This window comes from Nesoenas mayeri (assembly GCF_963082525.1).
Source record: "Nesoenas mayeri genome assembly, chromosome: 19".
Lineage (NCBI taxonomy): Eukaryota > Metazoa > Chordata > Aves > Columbiformes > Columbidae > Nesoenas > Nesoenas mayeri.
In genome coordinates, this window is record NC_137568.1 from 3087675 (window position 1) to 3112268 (window position 24594).

General features: G+C 58.5%; 4 protein-coding genes across 4 annotated transcripts; all 4 read left to right on the forward strand.

Moving 5' to 3' along the window:
* Positions 1-5012: 5012 nt before the first annotated feature.
* LOC308047927 (CMRF35-like molecule 7) lies at positions 5013-6850 on the forward strand (the record flags this gene model as incomplete). The annotated part of the gene is made up of 4 exons (XM_080356748.1): positions 5013-5046; positions 5403-5738; positions 6179-6266; positions 6493-6850. The coding sequence occupies 4 exons, from the start codon at positions 5013-5015 to the stop codon at positions 6848-6850; spliced, it is 816 nt and encodes a 271-aa protein (XP_080212874.1).
* Positions 6851-8765: 1915 nt separating this feature from the next.
* Positions 8766-9568, forward strand: LOC308047928 (CMRF35-like molecule 6; the record flags this gene model as incomplete). Its single annotated transcript, XM_080356749.1, has 3 exons — positions 8766-8809; positions 8925-9326; positions 9414-9568. Exons 1-3 carry the CDS (start codon positions 8770-8772, stop codon positions 9566-9568), a joined length of 597 nt encoding a protein of 198 aa, XP_080212875.1. The 5' UTR covers positions 8766-8769.
* A 323-nt stretch (positions 9569-9891) lies between these two features.
* LOC308047929 (uncharacterized protein) lies at positions 9892-13245 on the forward strand (the record flags this gene model as incomplete). The annotated part of the gene is made up of 7 exons (XM_080356750.1): positions 9892-9935; positions 10051-10392; positions 10879-11035; positions 11753-11859; positions 12395-12447; positions 12886-13023; positions 13117-13245. The coding sequence occupies exons 1-7, from the start codon at positions 9896-9898 to the stop codon at positions 13243-13245; spliced, it is 966 nt and encodes a 321-aa protein (XP_080212876.1). The 5' UTR covers positions 9892-9895.
* Positions 13246-16616: 3371 nt separating this feature from the next.
* On the forward strand, positions 16617-24354 carry XYLT2 (xylosyltransferase 2; the record flags this gene model as incomplete). Its single annotated transcript, XM_080356480.1, has 11 exons — positions 16617-16751; positions 18456-18927; positions 19401-19576; positions 19859-20061; positions 20479-20559; positions 20719-20935; positions 21350-21526; positions 22427-22689; positions 22803-22998; positions 23432-23765; positions 24032-24354. The coding sequence occupies 11 exons, from the start codon at positions 16617-16619 to the stop codon at positions 24352-24354; spliced, it is 2577 nt and encodes an 858-aa protein (XP_080212606.1).
* Between the last annotated feature and the right edge of the window lie 240 nt (positions 24355-24594).

A 24594-nucleotide genomic window follows, 5' to 3' on the forward strand; every position in this document is an offset into this window, starting at 1 on the left:
CAGTCCGGTTCAGCACAGGCCGGCCCGGTTCGGTACAGCCCGGCCTGGTTCGGTGCGGACCTCCGCAGGACAGCGAAACGGAGAGTGCTCCTCGCCGCCGACGTGCCCGCCCCGCTCGCCGGGTTCTCCCGCCCGGAGGAGTGAAGCGGGGGGGGCGGGAGGCCGGTCCCGCCCGGGGGCGGGGAGGCCGTGGGAGCTCCCCTCCATGCGGGCAGGGCCCGCGGCTGCTTCCACACAACTGCTGGTCCCTCTCTAGCCCCCTCCCCACTCCAACTCCATCTACTGTGATAGAGATCCCCTGTTCCCCGGGTGTGGAGGAGCCCGGGGCTCCCTGCCCTCCCTACCGACAAACGCTGCTCTTTCTCCCTCCACTGCAGGAGGCATCCATGGGGCACGATGAGGCAGGGCTGGACGGCAGCCCTGGGCAGAGACGGTTCTCACTGATGGCTCCGATCAGTCTCCAAGCTGAGAGCATGAAGCCAGATCTGCTGCCATGCTTCACACTCGGCTCGTATGCACTCATGTTAGGGAACCCCACGGCTGTACCCCTCCTGTCATCAGCCTGTGCAGTTGTTGGTCATCCACAGGCAGTGGCAGTGGTCACCACGGTTAGCGGTGTGTCACCCCAGGGAGGGACAGCAGCTTGTGCTAGCCAGGCAATTTCAGCTTCTTTACTAACTGCTGTTAACCTGAGCCTGGCTACTCCAGCAGCTCCCCTTTGGAAACCCACCGCATTTACAGAGCCCTGTTGGGAGCCTGCTTGGAGTGAAAAACAAATTGTATTTAGAAACAGGAGGAATCTGTGCCTTAACCTGGAGGTGACAGTCGATATCTCATTGAGACCCTTTTGTTTACAACTCCCTTTAGAGCAATCTGGTGTTGTCGATTAGAATGGAAAGAAACAAATCTTTACTGGGAAGTTTATTTAAGAGAGACTCAGTTCAATCTCCGGTTCCCTCCTTCCAGATCAGCAGACAGCCCCGAGCCAGAGGAACAGACCACATTTCCAAGAGCCATCTGCACCTGTCCAATTGCTGTTTGACTGCCTGGGCCTGACATCGCTAATTATATCTGCCTATTATTTCCTCTGACAGCAGAGATGGTTCTGCCGAGTCAGATGACCAGTCTTGGCAACAACAACCAGAAAAGATGAAAAACAACCCAGACGGGCAAGGGGTTTTCAGGTTTGCCCAAGGCCAAGAAGCTAAACCCAGGCCTGACACAGACCATCCTGCAACCAGATCACCCGTTGGTCTCAAGCACTGGAAGACAATCATCTGAAACAAAGAAATTAACATCAGAGTCAATTATACTGTTAAGCAGCATTCTTAATTTTATCAGTGCTGGGGAACACTGGGGGTCATCTTCTGTAAGTGCTGATGGGTATGTCTTTTATAACTTAGTCACAGTATACCTGAATTTGGCAGCTTCTCTTCAAAACAGCACAAAAATAGGCATTATCATGAGCTACAGTGTCTGGATCAGATAATTTATCAACGGCGAAGCCAGCAGCATCGTTCAACATAGTGCACACACCCCATACCAGGTAGGACCAGAAAGACAAGAGCATCAAACTCAGGGGAACTTCAATGAAGCCAGGGCAACTCTGTCCTCTTGAATGCACCAAGAACTTGCCAAAAAGCCTTTCTGTAGGTGTCCCAGTGCCACATCAGCCCCTTGAGAATGGAGACCTCATGCTAACATGTGTTGAGTGGGTGCCCAGCACCCACACAGAGCGGGGGTGCAGCCCCAACCCGAACTGCCTGTGGGGTCACAAAGACCCCAGAGACCCAGATCTGCCACAGGCACCTGCGGCTCCACCCAAGCTGTGCTGGTGCTCAGGCGAACCTCTGCCAGGGGGTGGGATGAACTTAACCCCCAGTGAAGAGGAGAGGAAGCCCTCAATGGACCACCAGGTCCAAAACTCCAGCCCTGCTTACTTCTGGAGGGGGACCGCTGGCACGTCCCTGCTGCAGGAGGGGATCTGAGGGCATCCTCTGACCCATCGCAGCTCCAGTAGCTTTTTTCTCCCTTTTCTGAGTCGCAAAGGAGAGCAGCGAGGAGTTGCTGTAGAGCGAGGGAAGAAGAGGAGCCTCATAAAGCCAAATTCTCCGAATTCTGCTTTCCTACTGCAAGCATTGGCGTTACACCCGAGACACATTTGCCCCCGCAGATTTAACAGCACTCAGGAGTAAAACAGTTTACCCACCTATCCTGATATCACCAAGTGTAATGCAGCCTAATGAGCCAACACAGATTGCTGGCAAAAGGCAGGCACCAGCACAGCCTGGCACGGCTCCAAGGGCTTTGTATCGCTTTATGGCTCTGGGGGACCCGACCCATCACAGATAAGTGGTATCAGCAGCTTTGTCGGAGCCCAGCAGCCTGACACCTGCCTCCCCCTCCTCCCCTCACACACCAAAGAATGTCTTTCCCCACCATCCAAAGCAGAGCACTTGCTCTCCCAGACGCCAGCAGCGTTTCCTGGGAGCCAGCGAGCAGTTTATAGCCCCGAGCAAACACTGACGGGCTGAAATCAGTGCAGAGCAATGAAATCAGAGGAAATGACCTGCAAACGGCAGGAGTGATTTCAAAGGAACCTGCAATTTAGCTCCATTGTTTGGTCTCCTTCGCTCTGATAGCTTAATTACTTGTCTATTTGCCTTGGGAAGTACAACAGAGGAGGATTTACAGCCAGCTCAAGAGCTTCCACTTCTTTCCCCCTTGCCCAGTCCTACTCATTCTCAGCCCAATCCCATTAACCTACTGTAATATCTCCCTGATCTGTCCTTACAACAATTCTGGGGGGAGATCTGAGCCCCACGAAACTCAATCCTTCCTCGTGAACCAGGGAGCAGCCAGGATTTCGTCCTCTGAATATGCTGAATTTTGTTTTCTTAATTTCATTTTAATAACTATCCCCACCTTATCCCTTTCTGACTGAGTCGTCCAGCCTAAGGCAAAGCCTGGAGTAAACCCTTCACCACTACAAAGTCTGCAAGGATTTCTCTCTCTTATGAGCTTTTCTAAATCAGAAGATCTCGGAATTATCTGGGTTTATCTTGGTTATCTGAGATGGCAGCGGAAGGGAGAGATCAGGCAGCGCAGTGCTCAGTCAGCCAGCACTAAAGGAGCTGCATTAGCAATTATTCTGTTCAGCCTTATCTCCTAAAGGCAAATTTCACCAAAGTTGCCAAATCTGCCCAGTCTGAAACACGCAGATTATTCTTCAAAGGCCCTAGATTAAAAAACAGAGAGATGGATCAGTTTAAAATATCCACCAATGGGGCTTAAAAGCCCAGTATCCCCGCTCCAGGCTGTGGGAGACAATGGGATGCAGCACCTTGGCAGCCCCTTCTCATCCAGTATGGTTCTTGTGCTCAGCAATAAGGAGCACGTGGGAAGGAAAGGGAAGTCAGTGTCTGGTCAGAGATGTGATCTCCATCCCCTCCCCAGCCCCAGTGACTCTGAGGTGCCACAGGAAGGAGCTGGTGCGGTGGCCGGTGTGGTCACTCCTGTTTACACGCAGCTCTCAGGCTGGTACTTCTGTATTTTTACCTTGTTCCCCTCTCTCTGGGTCTTTGCACAGAGTGAAGGGGCTGAAAGGCAGGGAGGAGTGGAGGGAGGGTCCCAGGGGATCCTGGCTGCAGGGGGTCCCATCCTGGTCCCCCCAGCCCAGCCTTCCATGATGACATTAGGATTTCAGTGACATATCCCAGGCGGGGGAGTGCAGAAAGAAAAACGCCTGTTTGGGTAGGTCTTGTCATCCACCCAAATATAATCACCCTGCTGCGAAATGGAAACCTATGCAATACTCTTAGAAAGAGGAAGAAAAACCACAAGGATGGAAAAGTAAGTGGGGAGATGCTGCAGGAAGAGCCTGGGGACAGCCCTGCGGTGGCAGCCTGGGCAGTGGGCGGCCAAGCTGGAGCTCAAGCCAGGGGGAAGCTCTGTTTCATCCGCATCATGGGCCAGGGGAGCTTCTCGGGGCTCCCGAGGGCAACACAAACTTCATCATCTGCAAGAAGCTCTAGTGCCGAGTAGGGAATGGGAGCATTGGGAAGCCACTGCCTGGACCAGCTCCAGTGATGCAGCCATGCTTACAATTCTCCCCTGAACCCCAGCATGGTCATATCTGGGATAAAAAAAGGCAGAGGAGGAGGAGGAGGAAGCCTCAGCCTCCAGCAGGGCTGGGGGTATGTGATTTCTGTTCTTTCCAAGGGGCATCGAGGAAGAAAGTCATTGGCAAGGCAGCTGCCAGGGAAGTGGCTTTGCTTTTTGTGTTTTGGTTTCTAAAACTTTCAGTGGAAACATTTTATTCTGGGAGAAAAACAGCCTTGTCACTCAAAAACACATGGCTGTGCCAAAAAAAAGGCATTTTTGGGGGGAAATGAGACACTTCTGCTTGAGAAAACAAACAAAAGCAACCCAGCTCACACTGGCAACCAGCTCAGGAGCTGGGGAGCAGCAGTGCAGCGGGGATGGCTGTCCATCTCCCCAGTCCATGCTCCCAGTCATTCATCCTGGTCCATCACAATGGGGAGAGCATCCTGGTGGTCCCAACTGATCCACCTGCCTGGGCTGACCTACATTCACTTCATTCTGGTCCCTGGACCCCCACTCTGGTCCAGCTCCCCTGCGAAGCCCCACCCAAAACCCTTTGGGCTCTTCACATGGGAAGGGGCTGGATTCCCTGCTGGGGCAGGAATCGTGGTGGAGGAACCCAATGTATTTTGGTGTTTCACAGCAGCTGTTTGGGAGCAAAAGCAGAGGGCGTCTCTCATGAGACGCCCTCAGGGTGAGTCATGGTCCCCGGGCAAAGCGGAAGAAGCAATGGCCTTTAAAAAAGACAAGTAGGGTCTGTGAGTAAACACTGCCCAAGGAAGTGACTGGAGAAGGAGGCTTGGGAAACTCCTGCAACACCCAGCTGTGTTGGAGCCTGGCTCCATGCCGCAGGCTGCTTTGTGAATAACCACTGGGGAAAATCTGCTTCAGGAGCAAGAAGCTGGAAAATGAGGATGTTCCTGGTTTGGACCCTTTTCCCAGGTGAGCACAGGTCAGCAGTTCCCACCCCGTGGGCTCTGGCAGAGCTCTGCAGAGGCTGGGACTGAGCAGCCCAGAAGCCCAGCTGACACCATCCTTTTCTTGTGGCCAGTGGGTGGCTATGAGGGGTGATCTGTGAGATACACTTGTGTTGCTGTCACATGAACCTGGTAACAAGGTGTTTTGGTTGTTGAATAACACACACACTTGATGGGGACTTTTTTAATGACTGGGGACATCTCATCTCGGTACCACTCCCCAGCACAGCAGGTGCAGGGACACAGCCCCACTGGGGACAGGGTGTCCCCCAGCATCCCGGGTTGGTATATGCTTGCAACATCTCTCCCTGTCCTCTGCAGGTGGCTGGGCAGTGACAGGCCCCACGCAGGTGACAGCCAAGCAGGGTGGCTCGCTGGCTGTGTCCTGTAGCTATGAGTCCGGCTATGAGCTCTACCCCAAGTACTGGTGCCGCCCGGGCTTCCTCTGGATTTGTTCCACCTACATCACTCAAACCAACGGCTCGGAGGTGACAGTGACGCAGGGCAGGGTGTCCATTGAGGACAAGCACACAGAACGCTCGTTCACAGTGACACTGGGCAATGTCTCACTGGGGGACGCGGGATGGTACTCCTGTGGGGTGAGGAGGAGGCTATGGTTCAACCTGCAGCACAGCACCAAGGTGACGGTCTCCACAGGTAAAGCCAGGATGGGAGCAAAGCAGGGAGTTGTGGTGGAGCTTGTCATTCGGGTGACTGCGCTGGGACAGGATGTCCCCAGCCAGGGGCCACAGGGGCTTTAAAAGTGAGAACAAGCTCCTTGCAGGCACTGATATCAAGTGGAGGCTGCCCCGTGCAGATTTGGATAAGGGATGGAGGGGGCTATGTGAAGCTTTGTGCAGAGCAGAGCAGCTCCCTTGCTCCCATTTGAGGTCTCTGCCTCTGTGAGCCCATTCTTCGGGGTTCCCAGTCTCTGCCCCTTTTCCTTCCTCCTTCTCCCCAGTGCATTGCCTGGGAACCTCCATCTCTACCTCCTGCACTTCAACAGCTGAAGCTGTGGGTCAGAGACCCCCCCCGCAGGGGGCAGGACAGGGTGCAGGGGGTCTCAGTTTTGCTCTGACCCTGTGTTCTCTTCACAGACCTTTCAACCACAACCACGGGCAGCAACTTGAGCCCCTTGGGCACCAGCCTCCCGTGCCCCAAGGACTGTGAGGAGCCTCCAGCACTGTGAGTCTGGGCTTGCGGTCCAGGCAAGCCACTGATAGCCTCCCCCAGCCTAAAACACTTTTTCCCCTCAATGCATCCCCAGCCCTTGTTCCCCCTGGTTCCAGCAGCCCCAAGGAGCATTCCAGGGACAAGTAGGGTGACTGGCAGGTGTGCAAGTGCCCCAGTTCCCATCCTCATTGCTGAGACCCTACTCAAGCTCTAACATCACCTGCTTTCTCCTGCCCAGGTCCCAGCTCAGCGTCACCCCCCTGCTGCTCTTCCTCAGCGTGAAGGCGGCTGTGGCACTGGTCCTGGTGTGCCAGGTCATGTGGGTGAGGAGCCGGCACAGGAGCCATGACAAGGAAAATGTGGAGGCAGGCAGAAGCACTGGAGCACCGGGCTGTCCCCCCATCCCAGAGCCACAGGGACACCCGCTTGTGCCCTTGCCCCCCATTCTGCCAGGGCTACGACACCTGCCACAGCTGCCCCACACTGGGAGATGCTCAGCATTGGGTGCTTCTCCCCCTGTGAAGCCTCAGCTCCTCCTGGCAGCCCCTACGCTGGAGAGGGGAGGGTTTGGGGCACAGGGAGCCTGCGCCTGCTGAACTGGAGCTGCCACCTGAAGACAATTTTGCAATAAAGCCTCGGTATCCTGCAGGTGCCTGTCTGTCTGTCTGTCTGTCTGTCTACCTGATCCTGCTCACTGGGTGCTGGGACCCCACTGGCTACACAAGGTCCAAGGTTGTGATTCCACCCACTGGCGTTCCAGCTCATTTATTGTCTGGTGGGTTTGAAGGGTTTTGTGTTCTTGGGCCTGGCCAGTGCCACTCACAGAGGGGCTGTGCTGAGGACAGCCCTGGGGGACTTGGTGGCCAAGGGAGTGGAGACATCCACTGTACAGAGGCAGTACAGGGTGCATGAGCTGTACATCCAGCTGTACAGAGGCAAGAGGCTGGGGCTCCCCCTCCGCATTTCCCATGCAGGGGACAGGGTGCTCACGCAGGAGCACTGGCCCCAGCCTGGGGGCATGTTTGGGGCTCAAGGGTCCCTGTGCGGGGCTGAGCCACCCCTCGAGAGGCAGATCCTTGTCTGGGTGCCCTGCCTGGCCAGAGAGGCCAGGCAGTGTGACAGAGAGGCAGAGAGAGGCAAGACTGCATCCCACTGTGAGGGCCGTGGTGGGGGCAGGAGCAGAAGCCAGGGACAGTGCAAAGCAGTGGCATGAGTGACAAGAGAGGCAGGAAATCACCAAAGGAAACAAGAAACCAAATGCTCTCCAGCAGTAGCAGATTTGGTACCCCGGGCAGAAGAGGAAGCAAAGCTCCAAAGACACAACAGAGTGTGTGCAGCAGGAGCACTGCCCTGACACGTTGCCCTGGCCAGCCTGCCCATGCAGCTCCTGCTGCTCACCTGGATGCTGCTCTCAGGTAGGGCTGAGGGGATCCCTGGGGCTCAAGACCCACAGTGGACCAGCTGAATGGGGTAGGAGGTATTGCTGCAGCGGCAGCACTTCTGCAGCTCTGTGTGTCTCCGCAGGCTGCTGGGCAGTGAGGAGACCTGGCACTGTGCGAGGATTCCTGGGGAGGTCCCTCTCAGTGACCTGTGTGTATGAGCCCGGCGAGGAGATGCAGCCAAAATTCGGGTGCAAACCGGGAAAGGTTTACACCTGTGCTTATCACATCATTATCACCTCAGAGGAGCAGCCCATGGTGCAGGAGGGCCGATTCTCATCCAGGACAATTGTGCACTGCGGGTGTTCACAGTGACTGAGGAGGCCTGGCTGAGGGGGACGTGGGCATCCACCACTGTGGGGTGCAAAGGGGCAAAATCCAGCGTGATAAGAGTGCCGATGTGGAGGTGATTGTGTCCCAGATCAGTCCCTGCACATGCTCCCCTCCCCACACAGCACCAGTGACCACCACGTTGCAGGGGCCAGGACCGGGCCGCGGGAGGAGATGGTACCTGGCTTCTGGGGGAGGGAGAGGGACAAGGGTGGAACAGTGCCTGGTAGGCACCCTCTGCATCTGTCCACTCCTTCCATTTGCAGGCCCGCGCTCAGCCCCGCCCCGCCGCGGGGACGGACACGTCGCGGGAGAGCACCAACCTCTTCTGCCACTTCCCGGTACTGGCCGGGCTGCAGGTGCTGGCGCTGCTGGCCATGACCGGAGCCGTGCTCTGGATCAGCCTGCGGGGCCGCTGAGCCCCGGTAGGACCTCCCGGCCGCAGCAGGAGCCGCTCCGCTCTGGGACGCCCGGGCCCTGACGGTGCGGGCGGGGGCAGGCAGCACCGGAGCCCCGCCGAGTCCTTTCCGCCGCCGGCTGCAATAAAGCTTCTCCGCCACTGCTCCGCGCCTCCGCCTCTTCTTTCCGGCGGCCCCCGCGGTCAGGCAGCCCCGGGAGTCCCGGTGCTCCGCCTCGATGGGGCGGGCGGTACTCCAGGGGCAGTGCCGGGGGCGGGCCAGGCCCCGCTGTCCCGGGGAGAGGAACCGGCTATGAGAAGTCACCGACCCCGCCGTCCCGGAGCGGCCATGCAGCTCCTGCCGCTGCTCGCCTGGGCGCTGCTGCCGGGTAAGGCCGGGCCAGAGCCCCCCGAGACCCGGAGCGGTCCCAGAGGGCGGCCCCGACGGGCGGGGCGGGCGCGGCGGCAGCAGCATCACTCCCGCGGCTTCGTGTGTCTCCGCAGGCTGCTGGGCGGTAAGGGGACCCAGCACCGTGTGGGGAGCCCAGGGGGGGTCCCTCTCGGTGACCTGTGCGTATGATCGCGGCGAGGAGAAGAACCCGAAATTCTGGTGCTATCCGGCAATTACTGTTTTCACCTGTGATGGTGACATCGTCATCACCTCGGAGGACCAGCCCGTGGTGCGGCGGGACCGATTCTCCATCCAGGACAATCGCACGCGGCGGGTGTTCACAGTGACCATGGAGCACCTGAAGCTGTGGGACGCGGGCACCTACCGCTGCGGGTTGAGAACGGGCATAGCCCAGCGTGATAAGAGCGCCGATGTGGAGGTGATCGTGTCCCTCGCCAGGCCAGCATCAGTAACCACCACGTCACGGAGCCACGACCGGGCTGTGGGAGGAGATGGTACTGGGTGCTGGGGTCGGAGGGGAACAAGGGTGGGACAATGTCCAGCAGGCACCTGCTGCACCTGTCCGCTCTTCCCATTTGCAGGCCCGACGCTCAGCCCGGTCCCCGCCGCTGGGACGGACGCTCCGCGGGAGAGCCCTGACGCCTTCCGCCACTTCCCGGTGCTGGCCGGGCTGCAGGTGCTGGCGCTGCTGGCCATGACCGGAGCCGTGCTCTGGATCAGCCTGCGGGGCGGCTGAGCCCCCGTAGGACCTCCTGGCCGCAGCAGGAGCCGCTCCGCTCTGGGACGCCCGGGCCCCGACGGTGCGGGCGGGGGCAGGCAGCACCGGGGCCCCGCCGAGTCCTTTCCGCCGCCGGCTGCAATAAAGCTTCTCCGCCACTGCTCCGCGCCTCCGCCTCTTCTTTCCGGCGGCCGCCGCGATCAGACAGCCCCGGGAGTCCCGGTGCTCCGCCTCGACGGGGCGGGCGGTACTCCAGGGGCAGTGCCGGGGGCGGGCCAGGCCCCGCTGTCCCGGGGAGAGGAACCGGGTATGGGAAGTCACCGACCCCGCCGTCCCGGAGCGGCCATGCAGCTCCTGCCGCTGCTCGCCTGGGCGCTGCTGCCGGGTAAGGCCGGGCCAGAGCCCCCCGAGACCCGGAGCGGTCCCAGAGGGCGGCCCCGACGGGCGGGGCGGGCGCGGCGGCAGCAGCATCACTCCCGCGGCTTCGTGTGTCTCCGCAGGCTGCTGGGCGGTAAGGGGACCCAGCACCGTGTGGGGAGCCCAGGGGGGGTCCCTCTCGGTGACCTGTACGTATGATCGCGGCGAGGAGAAGAACCCGAAATTCTGGTGCTATCCGGCAATTACTGTTTTCACCTGTGATGGTGACATCGTCATCACCTCGGAGGACCAGCCCGTGGTGAGGCAGGACCGATTCTCCATCCGGGACAATCGCACGCGGCGGGTGTTCACAGTGACCATGGAGCACCTGAAGCTGTGGGACGCAGGCACCTACCGCTGCGGGGTGAGAACGGGCATAGCCCAGCGTGATAAGAGCGCCGATGTGGAGGTGATCGTGTCCCAAGGTCAGTACTTGTGCCTCCCTCCAGTCCAGTGCTGGTGGGTCCCCCTCCAAGTGCTGGGTGTGGGGTCTGCGGGGATGGGCAGTCTGGAGGTGGGTGCCCAGGCCCTTTGGGGCAGCCTTGGGGTTTGTCACTAGGGCTCGGCAGGCAGTGCCTGTGGGTACCATGCCCTGGGCTTTGGGAACGTACATCACCGTCCCCTCGCCAGGGACCAACCCCCATGATGGGACACTTACCTGGGGCTGTTGTGTCACTAGCAGGCTGGGTACGGGGTACCTGGATCCTCTTCCTTCTGGGTGATCTCTGCTGCCTGTTTTGGGGGGGAAATGGGACCACGAAAAGCCTCTTGGGCACAGGATTACAGCCCTCTCACCTCAAGAAGCATGCTCTGGACATGGCAGTGGGGACTCAGCTCCTCCTGGTGTGATGGTGGCTTCTGACATGCTCCAAAAGTCACAGCATTTTCCCCTTTTGCTCTTTTTGTTATAGCTCGTTCTTCCTCCTCCACAACATCGCCTTCCATCCCGGCCACCACGCACTCCTATCTCACTAGCTCTGTCTCAGTTCCCACACAGACAACTCCCCGGGGGAAAGCTGTGCCACCGAGACCAAATCCCTCCCACCACGGAGGCTCCAGCGCTCCAGAGTGAGTACCAGCTCCTGCCACAGCAGCCACCTCTCTCCAGAAGGTCTCTCTGGTACAGCTGGAGCCCTGCAGCCCTCCGGGCTCTTCACACCTCCCTTAAAGATTCAGACCTCCTTTTTTGTCTTTAGAGACCACCATTTCATCCTCTCAAACAGACACTCTACATCGAAAATATTCCCACTGCCCCTAGTCACTTCTCCCCGGCAAAGCCCTGCTTGTCCCCAGCCTGTCATGCAGCTTAAGCAAAGTGCAGGTTATCACCATATGAGAAGCAGTTTCTGGCTGCAATACTGATCCAATTTCCTTCCCCAAAGCTCAGAGGAACCTTTTGCTTGTGGGAAATCAAGTGCTGACTTGAGTCCACTTCTGCTTTGTAGTCACATGCAACCTGGCAGAGACAGTTGTCAAAGCACCAGACCAGAGTTGCTCCCTCCTCTCCTGCCTCTTAGAGGCGACACAGCAAGAGGCGCAGGAACTGATCTTTAAAATAATGGAGCTGCAGCAGCTCTCAGATACAAGTGTCCATTTGCTTCTTCAGCATTCAGTTCACTTTGCTCTGTGCCCAGCTTGTATCCTGACCCCGCACCCTGCTCCTCTCCCTCCCCATGCAAACCCTGTCACCCACATCCACTCCCTGCACTGCTGCTCCATGCTGGGTCCTCCAAGTCTGCTTCCCAGGAGAAGCGTGAGACCAGAAACTCTTTATTTTTCTTGCAGCTTGGACGTGGTTGAGCACATCCTCATTCCAGGCATTGTGGTGGTGGTTCTTTTGCTTGCAGTGGCTGTTGGTGTTTTGGTAATGCTGTCCAGGAAGAGGAAGAAGGGTAAGCGAAGCTATCACTGCCGCACACACACTGTTTCTGCACCAGCACCTGTGTTCTGCTGTATTTGTTTTTCCATCTACACTTCTTTTTTCTCCCCCATTCACACCATGACCCATCCAGTTCCTGGGTCCATCACTTAGACCCCCACCAAGGAGTTTCCTTCCCCTGAGGGTGCGATGGGGCTGTCCCACAGCTCTCGGGATGGGGGCTGCCTGGAACAGCACCTGCTTGAACTTATCTGGGCACCACCAGCTTCTCCAGACATGCTCAGTTGCATAGGCCAGGCTTGCACTAGGCTTGATGCTAAGTTTAAGGCCATTGTGAAGGACAAGGACAGATGGGAGGAAACATCACCAGCTAACAGCTGAGGTCTGATTTTATTTGAAGAACTGCTCCAGTTTAGATGGTTGGTGGGGCAATAGGTTTTCTTCCTGCTTTACAGCAAGATTCACAGCCACAGAACAGCTTTTTAAATACATATTCTTTTATCTCTTCTGGTTTCACTCCCGTCTAACTACATCCTTGCTTCATTTAGCCTTCTCTGGAGCAGCTGTAGAGATGGACAGGACTCGCAGCACGTCGCATAAAGTAAGTGAAACCGCAGGAGGCGTTGGGATGGTATGCTCCAAGCTCACCTGGGGAGGGGAAATGTTACACCTTGATCTGAGCTTTCATGGCCTTTTAGGCTGGGAGGGGTTCTTTGAGCTCCAACAGAAAGACCTAACCAGGGGTTTTGTGTGACTATCACAGAGTATTCCTGGGAAGGGAATTTAGGAGTGAGGTTTCTCCTCAAGCCCTTCCAAGTAGAGGTGGTTGTAGGTTAATTTTCCCCCAGCATTCCTGCAGCCACCTCAGCTCTCATCAGGAACCGCAGCAGGATGGGAGATGTTTCCACCCCTGTGCGCTGCAGGCAGGGGCTGCAGGCAGGGGCTGCAGGCAGGGGTTGCAGGCAGGGGTTGCAGGCAGGGGCTGCAGGCAGGCAAGTGGCAGTAGGTTACCAGCTCATCCCTCTCCTTCGCATGTCAGGAAGAGGATGACTTGAACTATGCAGACGTCAACCACGCCACGGGCACAGCCGAGACCCAATTGTACAGCAATGTCGAAGCGTTCCACAGCTTGGCAAACACCACGACTGAATACATGGAGGTCAAGCAGAGCAACAAGGTAGGAGAATGCAAAGCAGAGGTTCCAGCAGATGGTGTTGCCCTGGGGCAACCCTGCAAAGAATGTTTTTTCTTTATCCCTCTCTTTTCCCAGCACTTGGAAGAGGAAAAAGAGGCTACATATGCCAGCGTGCAGAAGCCCCCGCCGGAGCAGATCTACGCCAACGTGTCGTCAGCCCTACCACCCAGAGAAGAGCTGTACAGCTTGGTGCAGGGGGTGTGAGCCAGCACCCAGCCCCACGGGCTGCTCCTGCGACTCTCCGTGCAGGCAGGAGCTGGCTTGACAGCAAAGCTGCTCAGACATTTCCCTGGAGCGACCTCGAAGAGGATGAGGCTGAGCAGGAGACGTGGAGCAAGATGAGGATGAAATCGTCCCTCTGCATTTGGAGAGCTCACCTGCACAGCAGCAGTGCTGAGAATAAAAAACTGTCCCTTGCATTGGGGTAGCCCTGGCCAGAGACGGGCCAGGCAGGGGCTGGAAGAACCCAGTGGCAGGAGGCGAGGGCGGGCTGGGGGTTGAGGGTAGGCTGCTCTGCTCCTGCCTGTCTGCGGAGGAGTGCAGGATTTGAGGGGCACATCTCTATTTCCTCAGAGCATTTCCCTCCTCTCCAGCAGAAAACGTGTGCTCCAGGCTCCTTGCTCCCTCATCCCCAGGGACAAGTGCAGGGCAGGTACCCCAGCTAAGAGGCTCTTGCACCCCCAGGGTTGTGCAATGCTTCTCAAACTGCTCTTGCTACCTGGCAAGCTACAAAGTGACAGGTTGTGGGAGTGACTCTGACTTGTTTTTGATAAACAGCCTCTAAACACCATTAAACTGTGATTTGTCTTTGTGCCTTGCAAGGTGAGGAGCTTGAACAGGGGAATAACACAGGGAATAGCAAACTTCTTCCAACAGATGAGGGAAGATGAGCTTTTTGCCCTTTTTTTTGAGAAGCCTTGTATTTTCTGGCTTGACCATCACATATGCATTACAGCCTGCCCAGGGCTGGGGCACAAAACGCTGTCCCCAAAGCAGCCTGGACATTTATCACCCACACAGAGGTCCCACTCTCATGTGTGGTGAGCCTTTACCTGCTGCCCTGGAGATACTAAGGCAAGTCCCGCAGCTCTTTACAGGCATAGACCGAATTGCTCATGTACAAGGGTAAGCCCTCCCTGCAGCCTGGGGAGCCCCTCTTAGCTAAACCTTGTCCCTTTAAAACTGTCTCCTGTCTCGGGTAGTTGAGGCTGCAGCGGTCTCTCTGCTGTATTTGCAGAATCTGCACAGGAAGCTCACAGGGCTCCCCAGAGCTGTTGTCAGCACCCAGACACTGTTTCCTATTTCCCCTGATAAAATACTTTCCCCTCCTCAGCAGGTTTTACGTGGGGAAGGCTGGGGAAGCTGTGTCTCTTGTGGCAAGGGTCTGCCCTGGAGCTTGGGTTTTCATCCCAGAGCACTTCTGCTGCCTGCAGCCACCCCGGGAGCTCGCCCAGAGCTCTTCCTGCTGGGTGAGTGTCCTGAAAGAGGTTTTGAATCTTTTCAGGTTTTATTGCAAGAGGAACAGGAATAGGGCGTGTTTTTCTTTCATAAAGCAAGGTCAGCAGCAAGAGCGTTTTGTGCAGAAGCCCCCAGCATGCCCACACCTTCCTGCAGGTGTTTCCTGCCATTGGGGCCACTCTGGCTGTGGCACCCTGGTGGCTTTAGGGCAGCAGCAGACCTGGCACTCACCCCTGGGCACCCAGAAAGGCTCCTCTGCCAGTGGGGGGGCCTGGTGATACCTCTCCCTGCTGAGAGCCCCCTGAGCAGCACTGGGTGCTTGGGGGGCTCCCTGAGGCTCAGTAAGGCCTTTGCATGCTGCCCGTGGGGAGGTGCAGAGATGTGAGCACCCAGTGAGGGCACTGGGACCTGCACCCAGCCCTGTAACCATCTGCTAGGGAACTGGGGAGCCCAGCGCCCATGGCTGGCACAGAGCAGGGTCCTCTATGGGAGGCACCCAGCACCATCACACACATGGAGGTATCCCCTCCATGTATGTGCCTCTGCATGCCCCCCTGTGCTCACAGGCATGTGCCTGCACACCAGCGCGCACCCACCAGTTCATGCACAGCCCCACACCCCAGTGCACACACAAAGATGCTCATATAGAGGCCCCTGTGAACACACATGCATGCATGTAAGTGTGCACAATATACACATGCAGGTGTTCTCACACATGCTGAGGCACAACTGCACACCCCAGCACACGTGAATGTGTACGTGCACATCCCGGCATGCACATGTATCTGCACACGTGCACACCGGCGTGCATACATATGTGGACACCCAGTGGCCACCGAACACACTGCAGTGCACACATGCCCACGTGTACCCCAGCATGCACAAGCACACACACACAGCCCAGTGCGCACAGGCTGACCCTGGTGTGCACATGCAGAGTCACATGCACACTGTGTTGCTCACAAGCACACAGACAGCCAAGGGCACATAAGGACACAAGTACGTGCATGAACGCTTGCACACTACAGTGCATAGTGCACACACAACCGTATGCACACCACGCTCACTGACACATGCATGCACACACAGGCACATGCATGGGCACATGCACAACCCCAGCCACGCCTGAACATAAACACACGCCCCCAGTGCACAGATGCACGCACACACACGTGTACATATACACGCCTCCAGAGCACACATGCAGGCATGCATATACTCGTTGTGCTCATATGCATGTACACGGATGGGTACATGCACAGCCTTGTCCACACATGCATAGGTGTGCACACGTGACGCACATACATGAACACATCCATATCCTGGTGCACACCTGCACAGGCAGGCACACATACACATGCATACACACACATGCGTGTGCATACCCCAGTGCCCGCATGCATGGGCATGCACACATGGTGCACACATGCATATACTCACGGTGCACGCATGCATGCACACTGATGGGCACATGCACACCCCTGTCCACACATGCATAGGCATGCACATGTGACACACACGTGCCTGAACATATATACACCCCACTACACACATGCACAGGCACGCACACACAGGCACACATACACACATGTGCATGTACACATGCATAACCCAGTGCAACACATGCACAGGCGTGCACACACGCATATACTCACGGTGCACACATGCATGGGTACATGCACACCCCTGTCCACACATGCATGAGCATGCACACATCACACACATACGTGAACACGTGCACAACCCGGTGCAAACACACACACACACACACACACACACGCACAAACACACAAACACACACAGAACCCGATGCACACAGCCTGGTGCACATACACATACACGCACATCCCGGTGCGCACAGCCTGGTGCACACATCTACACACCCCCCCATCCTGGTGCACACCCACGCACAGCCCGGTGCACACATACACACAGCCCGATGCACATACACGCACATACCGGTGCCCGCGCACACCCCTCGGTTCACCCCCCCGCTTTTCTCGTGCCCGCTCCCCCCCGTCCCACCGCCCCCCCCGCCCCCGCGCGACCCCTGGCCCCGCCCCCTCGGCCCCACCGGCGCGTGCGCGCGGGAGGCGCGCGGCGGAGCGGCCGTGACGATGGCGGCCCCCGGGCGGGCGCGGAAGCTGGTCCGGCGCTACCGGCTGGCGGTGGCCACGGCCCTCGCCATTCTCCTGCTGCAGGGACTCGTCCTCTGGACCTCCGCCGGCCTCGACGAGGAGGGACCGGCCGAGGTGCGGCGCGGGGAGGCCGGAGCGGCGGGCCCAGGCCCTGCCGCTGGGGGCCGAGGAGGCGGTGGGAGCGCTCAGGGGGGCAGGGGAGGTGGTGAGGGGCTTGGGTTGGGCGGGGGGCCTGGAGGGGTCGCAGGAAGGCGGTGCGTGCTGGGAGGGGGCTCCTGAGGGGGGAAGGGCCCTTGGGTGGGGTCTCTGGGAACGGAGCTCGGGCAGGACCTTGTTCAGTGTCTTTCCAGCGGTTTTGGTCCCAGGGAACGCAGCTGTGACCCCGGCTCCCAGGTGGATGTGCTGGGCTTGGGCTCACGACCTGATCACGGCAGGGCAGAGCTGGTCCCTTTGCCTCCCCGTAAAACAGCCACGGCCAGCCGGAGCAGCCCTGTGCTCATCCCCTGGGCCGGGATCCCCTTGTGCTCATCCCCTGGGTTGGGATCCCCTTGTGCTCATCCCCTGGGCTGGGATCCCCCTGTGCTCATCCCCTGGGTTGGGATCCCCCTGTGCTCATCTCCTGGGCCGGGATCCCCCTGTGCTCATCCCCTGGGCCGGGATCCCCTTGTGCTCATCCCCTGGGCCGGGATCCCCCTGTGCTCATCCCCTGGGCCGGGATCCCCTTGTGCTCATCCCCTGGGCCGGGATCCCCTTGTGCTCATCCCCTGGGCTGGGATCCCCTTGTGCTCATCCCCTGGGACGGGATCCCCTTGTGCTCATCCCCTGGGACGGGATCCCCTTGTGCTCATCCCCTGGGCCGAGATCCCCTTGTGCTCATCCCCTGGGTTGGGATCCCCTTGTGCTCATCCCCTGGGCCGGGATCCCCTTGTGCTCATCCCCTGGGCCGGGATCCCCCTGTGCTCATCCCCTGGGCTGGGATCCCCTTGTGCTCATCCCCTGGGCCGGGATCCCCTTGTGCTCATCCCCTGGGCCGGGATCCCCCTGTGCTCATCCCCTGGGCCGGGATCCCCCTGTGCTCATCCCCTGGGCCGGGATCCCCTTGTGCTCATCCCCTGGGCCGGGATCCCCTTGTGCTCATCCCCTGGGCCGGGATCCCCTTGTGCTCATCCCCTGGGACGGGATCCCCTTGTGCTCATCCCCTGGGCCGGGATCCCCTTGTGCTCATCCCCTGGGCCGGGATCCCCTTGTGCTCATCCCCTGGGCCGGGATCCCCTTGTGCTCATCCCCTGGGTTGGGATCCCCTTGTGCTCATCCCCTGGGCCGGGATCCCCCTGTGCTCATCCCCTGGGCCGGGATCCCCTTGTGCTCATCCCCTGGACTGGGATCCCCCTGCCCATGCAGCACCTGGGGGGTGGCTGCTACAGACGCAACCAACATTAGCCATTTAGTCTTGCAGCAAGCCCAGCAGCAGAGAGCAAATCCCTCTGTGTGCACCTGGGGTGCTGTGATGGCAGGGTCTGCAAAATTGAGGTGTCTCTTGCTGACATACAGGGCACTGTCCCAATGAGTGGGATACAGGACTGTGCAGGGAGGCACCATGGATCTTAGCCGGGGTTTTAGGTGGCGGAGGGACGGTGTGGTGTCCTTTGCTGCACAGTGGCTGCTCAGAGAGAACCTGCTGTGTTGCAGCACTGAGCTCTGTGGAGACTGGGAGTGTTGAGGTCTGGGAACTGGGATGCTCCAGGGAGCGTTTTGGCAGAGCAGGCCCGAGTTAATGCTGTCTGTCCTCTCTTCTGCATCCCCCTGGAACTGGAACAGGAGCGGCAGAAAAAAGCCAAGTTGCCTGAGAGCAGTGCCGGCTCCAAGGACTCAGACAGCTCTGCCGGGCGCCGGGGCAGCGCCAGCCGGAAGCACGGGCGATGGCGGGGACGGCCGGACAGCCCCGGGGCACTGGTGTCCAAGGTGGTGAGAGCCGTCACGGCGAGGCACAAACCGGGACGGAGGCTGCCGGCCGCGCCGGACTCATCCAGCCAGAGGAACCTGACAGAGCTGCGCGGGGAGGCCCAGCTGGGCGTCTTCCAGCAGGGTGACACGGGCAGCGTGGAGGGGGCTCCCCAGCCCACCGAGAACAGCTTCACCCCCAAGTGCGAAATCACGGGCAAAGATGCGCTCTCGGCGCTGGCCCGGGCCAGCAGCAAGCAGTGCCAACAGGAGATCGCCAACGTGGTGTGTCTGCACCGGGCCGGCAGCCTCATGCCCCAGTCTGTGCCCCGTCACTGCCAGCTCTCAGGTGAGTCCTGCTGGGGGGCTCCCGGTCGCCCTGGGCATCGGGAATATCCCAGCCAGGCATGTGGGCCACCTTATGTCACCAAACTGTCCCACCTGGCAAAAAGCGGCCTCAATCTGTCACTAATTCCCAGATTACTGCTGCCTCTGTAATCCAATCAAAGCTGTGCCGGCTTCCTTAAGATTGGCTCTTCATCCCAGTCTGCAGTGCTTGCAAAGGCCAAAACCAGGCCCAGCTGCATCTTCTGTTTTGAGGTGCCAGAGGACACCCCCACCTTTCCCGGCCTGGCCCTGTCAATTTATCACAAGGGACTGTGTGTGCCACCATGCACTGTCACTGCAGCCGTTGATGGGGTTTGCCCAAGGGCGAGCTTTTCCCTGCTGTCCCCTGCCTTGCTCAGGTCTCAGTTTATCAAGAGCTCAGGGTGGTGGGTGCCAAGGTGGGGGGCGGCTGACAGCCCTCTCCCCCCCGCGCAGGCAAGGTCAGCCCCGTCATCCAGTGGGACGAGAGCCGGCTGCAGCAGCCGCCCCCCAGCAAGCCTGTGCGCATTGCCTACATGCTGGTTGTGCACGGCAGAGCCATTCGCCAGCTGAAGCGGCTCATCAAGGCTGTGTACCACCAGCAGCACTTCTTCTACATCCACGTGGACAAGGTACAGGCAAAGGTGCCAGCAGTGCCTGGGTTGATCACTGGCACAGGGCACAAAGCTGGGGCGTGAGTGGGTGGTGAGTGGAGGAAGTAGCTGGGTGGCTTTGTCCTTGCTGCTGGTGGAGCTGCGACCCTCCCACCCCTATTTCTGCAACCCCGGGGAAGCAGGATCTATCCCCCCTGCCAAGAGCAGCCTTGTCTTGCTGCTCCCCTCCCTGTGGAGGCTGCTGTAAGGGTTGACCCCCAGAAGACGAGCTCACTGCTGAGTGTGTGTGTTCCCTGACAGCGCTCCAACTACCTCCATCGTGAGGTGGTGGAGCTGGCCCGGCACTACCCCAACATCCGCGTGACACCGTGGCGCATGGTGACCATCTGGGGAGGTGCCAGCCTGCTGAAGATGTACCTGCGTAGCATGAAGGACCTGCTGGAACTGTCCGAGTGGCCCTGGGACTTCTTCATCAACCTGAGTGCCACTGACTATCCCACAAGGTGAGGACCTTGCTGGGGCAGGGGAGGATGATGGAGGTGTTTGGGCCTTGTGATGCTGCAGCAGCCTTGGCAGGGGCAGGGAGGAGCAGGGAGCTGGGGGAAGGTGGAGTTGAAGGTTGCACCCACATGCTGGTGATGATGCTCCAGGGCCAGGCTGATCCCATCTCTGCAGAAGAGCCCAGCCAGTACCTCAGAGGCTGTTTTTTCCTGCGGTCTGGGTGTTGCAGGGAAACACGCATGTGAGGCACCAGGCAGCAGAGAGGCCACGTCTGTGTCTCCCCAGTGATGGGGAGGGAGTTTGAGTCAACACCCACCAGGCAGCTTTAGGCTCCTTGTGTCTGATGGCTCTTGCAGAATGAATGTTTACCAGGCTGCTTTACCCCAGGGGCCATTGATGCTTTCTAATTTGCACCTTAGGACCAATGAAGAGCTGGTGATGTTCCTGTCTAAATACCGAGATAAGAACTTTCTGAAGTCTCATGGCCGAGACAATGCCAGGTAATCCCAGCTGGGGCAAAGCTGAGCTCGAGGAATAGAAAACACAGGGATTTCAGAAAAAAACTAAAACAGTTGGGGCAGGGTGGGATATTCTGGATATAGCTGCACCCAGCAAAGTGGGTGACACTCCTAACCCATCATCTTCATCCCCATGCCCAGGTTTATCAAGAAGCAGGGCCTGGACCGCCTGTTCCACGAGTGCGACTCCCACATGTGGCGGCTGGGTGAGCGCCACATCCCCGAGGGCATTGTGGTGGACGGGGGCTCCGACTGGTTCTCGCTGACGCGCAGCTTCGTGGAGTACGTGGTCTATGCCGAGGACCAACTGGTGTCCCAGCTGCGCCAGTTCTACACCTACACACTCCTGCCAGCTGAGGTGGGTGCTGGCTGCAGGGCATGGCCCGGATTTTCGTCCCACTGACTTTGACATCTCTGTCCCGCTTCATCCCCGTCCTGGGCGGCTGCGAAGGGCGTTGCTGGTTCTGCTCAGGGAGCCTTGTGCCTCCCCTTTGTCCAGAGCCAGGTATGAAAGAGAGAGGAGCAGACAGGCCAAGGGTCGTGTTTATATCCAGCCTTAGGTCCAGATGCCCCCTGGGCCAGATAAGGACAGATGTGGGTGCACAGCCTGCTGCTTACATGTTGCCCTGTTTGGGGAACAAGGATAGGTTTCTGTTCAGATGTCGAGGTCTGTCCTGTTCCTCTGCAAGTGAGGGGTGGGGGGTCTCCATTAACCACAACCACCTGTCCTCCATCCCCACTGGGTGTGCTGTCCCTTCTCTGTCATGCACAGTCCTTCTTCCACACGGTCCTGGAGAACAGTCGTGCCTGCGAGACGCTGGTTGATAACAACCTCCGAGTGACCAACTGGAACCGCAAGCTGGGCTGTAAGTGCCAATATAAACACATAGTCGACTGGTGCGGGTGCTCCCCAAATGACTTCAAACCCCAGGACTTCCTCCGGCTACAGGTGAAAGAGATCTTCCTTTCTCCTCCGTTTCTCTCCCCTCCTCCTTGTCTTTCCCCTTCCCTCCAAACTCCCCTGCGGTCATGTCCCTGGGTGCAACACCTGCTGCTATGCATGTCCCCACCAGCCTCATCCCAGCCCTGCAAGGGATGGGAGCAGGATTGGCACCGCAGCTGCCCTGGGGCTTGGCACAGATGTGTCTGTAAACACTCAGGCAGCGGGATTGCGCTGACTTTCCTACCCAGCAGCCAGGCTTTTGCTTGCAATGCTGCTTCTCTTCCTAGATTTTCTCTCTCATTTTCCTGCTATTTTTTCAGCAGACTTGGAGCAAATTCCTTTTCAGGAAAACCTGTCCTCTTTGGCAGGACAAAATGTCCTGTGACAAACTGTCTCCTGTGCTCTCATTGTGTAGGGATGTAGACTGAACAAGGGAGGTTTGGGGGAGAGATACCAGCCCTCAAGAGAGAAGTTAGCAGGATTTTCGAGCAGTCCTGGGCTATATAGTGCAGGGCCCTGATCCTGCAGGCTGTGCCATGTGGCCAGGCCTTGTGGAGGGCTCTGCAGGGTGGGGACCCATCTGAATGTAGAGATTGCAGTGCAGGAGCCAGGTGACACATGTCTGCTTCTGAGCACAGAACTGGGGAGGCAGTGGAAGAAATGAGAACCCATCTGTGTTACCATTAAGCATACTGTGTGCTCCCACTGATCCTGCCACAGAGGAGCCCACATGGAGCCTGGCTATGCTTTGCTGCTCCTTAGCCTTAGCCCTCAAAGGGGACAGGATGGGTCCCAGCATGCTTTTTCCCAGTTTGTCTCCCTCCCGGCTGCCCCGCTCGGGTGGGAGGGCAGAGTGACTGCAGCCAACATTGTTAGAAATGCTTAGGAATGCCTGTGCTCTTCCAGCAACTCTCCAGACCCACCTTCTTCGCCCGCAAGTTTGAGTCAACAGTGAATCAGGAGGTGCTGGAGATCCTGGACACGCACCTCTACGGCAGCTACCCCCCCAACACACCAGCCCTGAAGGCTTACTGGGAGAACGTCTATGACCGCGTCGACGGGCTCAGCGGCCTCAGCGATGTCACCCTCACCTTCTACACAGCTTTCTCCAGGCTGGGCCTCCACAAAGCCTCATCCATGCCAGCAGTGAAGGCTGACAAGCTCTGCAGGTGGGTTATTTGCTGCGGGCTCAAGCTGGGCTCCCAGTGGTGACCTGTCCCTCGTGCTGGGAGGATGCTGATGCTCAGATGTGGAACCTTTCTGTCTGTCTGTCTCTCTCCAGATTTGAGACCCGGGGCTTTCCATCCAGTGTGCACTTATATTTCTATGACGACCGTTTCCAGGGTTACCTGGTGATGCAGGAAGTGCAGAATTTGGCAACTGGGCAGGCAGAGGCCCTGGAGGTGTGGATGATGCCCCAAGGAGCTCTGAAGCTGGCGGGTCATGGAGGCCAGGCAAACCGCTTACAGAACCTGGAGGTAAATGGGGAAGTTTCCCTCACAATGGCCACTTTCCTCCTTGGCTTTCGCACACCACACTGCCCTTCCTCTTCTCCCAAACATGCACGCTGTGGGGACATGGTGCCACTGTTGTGTCTGAGAACAAACCTTTGTCCAGGAGTTTGGCTTCTGTGTGGGGTGTGGAGCTGATTGGTGGGGAAAAGGCCTGAAGGGGTTCTTTGGGAGGGGATCTGCGGCAGTGGTGCCCAGCTCTTGCAGCTGCAGGAGGCATCACGTGGCTGTGTTATTGCTGGCAAATGCAGGCAGGCAGGAGGGCCATGGAGGGTGGGTGTGCATTGCTTTGGGCTCCAAAGTTTATGCCTTCCCTGTTTTGGGGATGTGAAATGCAAAACCTGAGCTGATAGCATTCCCCTGCCTAGTGTCCCACTACTTGTGCCTCCTGTCCCTCCAGGTGGGCACGGAGTGGGACCCCAAGGAAAGGCTCTTCCGCAATTTTGGAGGCTTGATGGGGCCTTTTGATGAGCCGGTGGCCATGCAGAAGTGGTCACGGGGACCCAACCTGACGGCCACAGTGGTGTGGATCGATCCCACCTACGTTATCGCTGCCTCCTACGACATCACGGTGGATGCTGAGGCAGAGTTCACCCAGTACAAGCCCCCCCTCAATCATCCCTTGCGCCCCGGTGTCTGGACCATTCGCCTCCTCCAGTTCTGGGAGCTCCTGGGGGAGAACCAATTCCTGGTGGTGCCCCAGACCTTCAACCGCAAGCAGCCTCTCAGGAAAGGTGAGGAGGGTGCTCTGGACTTTGGGGCTGGGTGGGGATAGTCCGAGGCACTTTTCTCCTGGTGTTGACCTCTCTGGGCTGTAGCTGATGACAAGGCAGGAGCCATCCTGGTGTCTCCAGGTCCTGCAGCAGCACCATTCTCCTCAGGCTGGGGTTGCAAAGGGAGGGGATGTTGAGCCCTGGCAGGAGGGTGACAGTACAAGGGGCAGGGTGCTGGGATGTTGGTGCGCTGCTGATCCCTCTTTTCTGTCCCTATCTCTGCCCAGATGACAGCAACTGGCTGCATGGCGGGCCCCCCCGCAACGAGTACATGGAGCAGAGCTTCCAGGGGCTGGGGGGGATCCTCAACCTGCCGCGTTCTGAGGAGGCAGAGGAGGACGCGGTGAGGAAGGCGCAGCTGACGGGAAAGGCACTGGAGGACTGGGCGGATGGTGTCATCAGCGCTTTCTGGTCTGTGGCGGATGTCTGCGTCAGCGGCCCCTCCGCCTGCACCTCCCTGGAGACCTGCAGCAAAACCTCCTGGAGCTCCCTCTCCCCGGACCCCAAATCGGAACTGGGGCCTGTCAAACCTGACGGGCGGCTGAGGTAGCAGGAGCAGCCGGGGGGGCGGCTTGGGAGCGAGGAGCATCCTCCGTCACTGGCGTGGGAGGTCTCTGGACTACATCACCCCGTGCCGTTTGCACATAGTCACTCGAGGAAGAGAGAATGGGAACCTCTGGGTGGGGAAAAACCTCCCGGGGTATTTTGGATGGAAGGAGAGGTATGAGGTCGGTCTTGCCCACCTCCTCCAGGAACGGGCCAGGGAGAGCGTGCCAGGGTGGCTGTCACC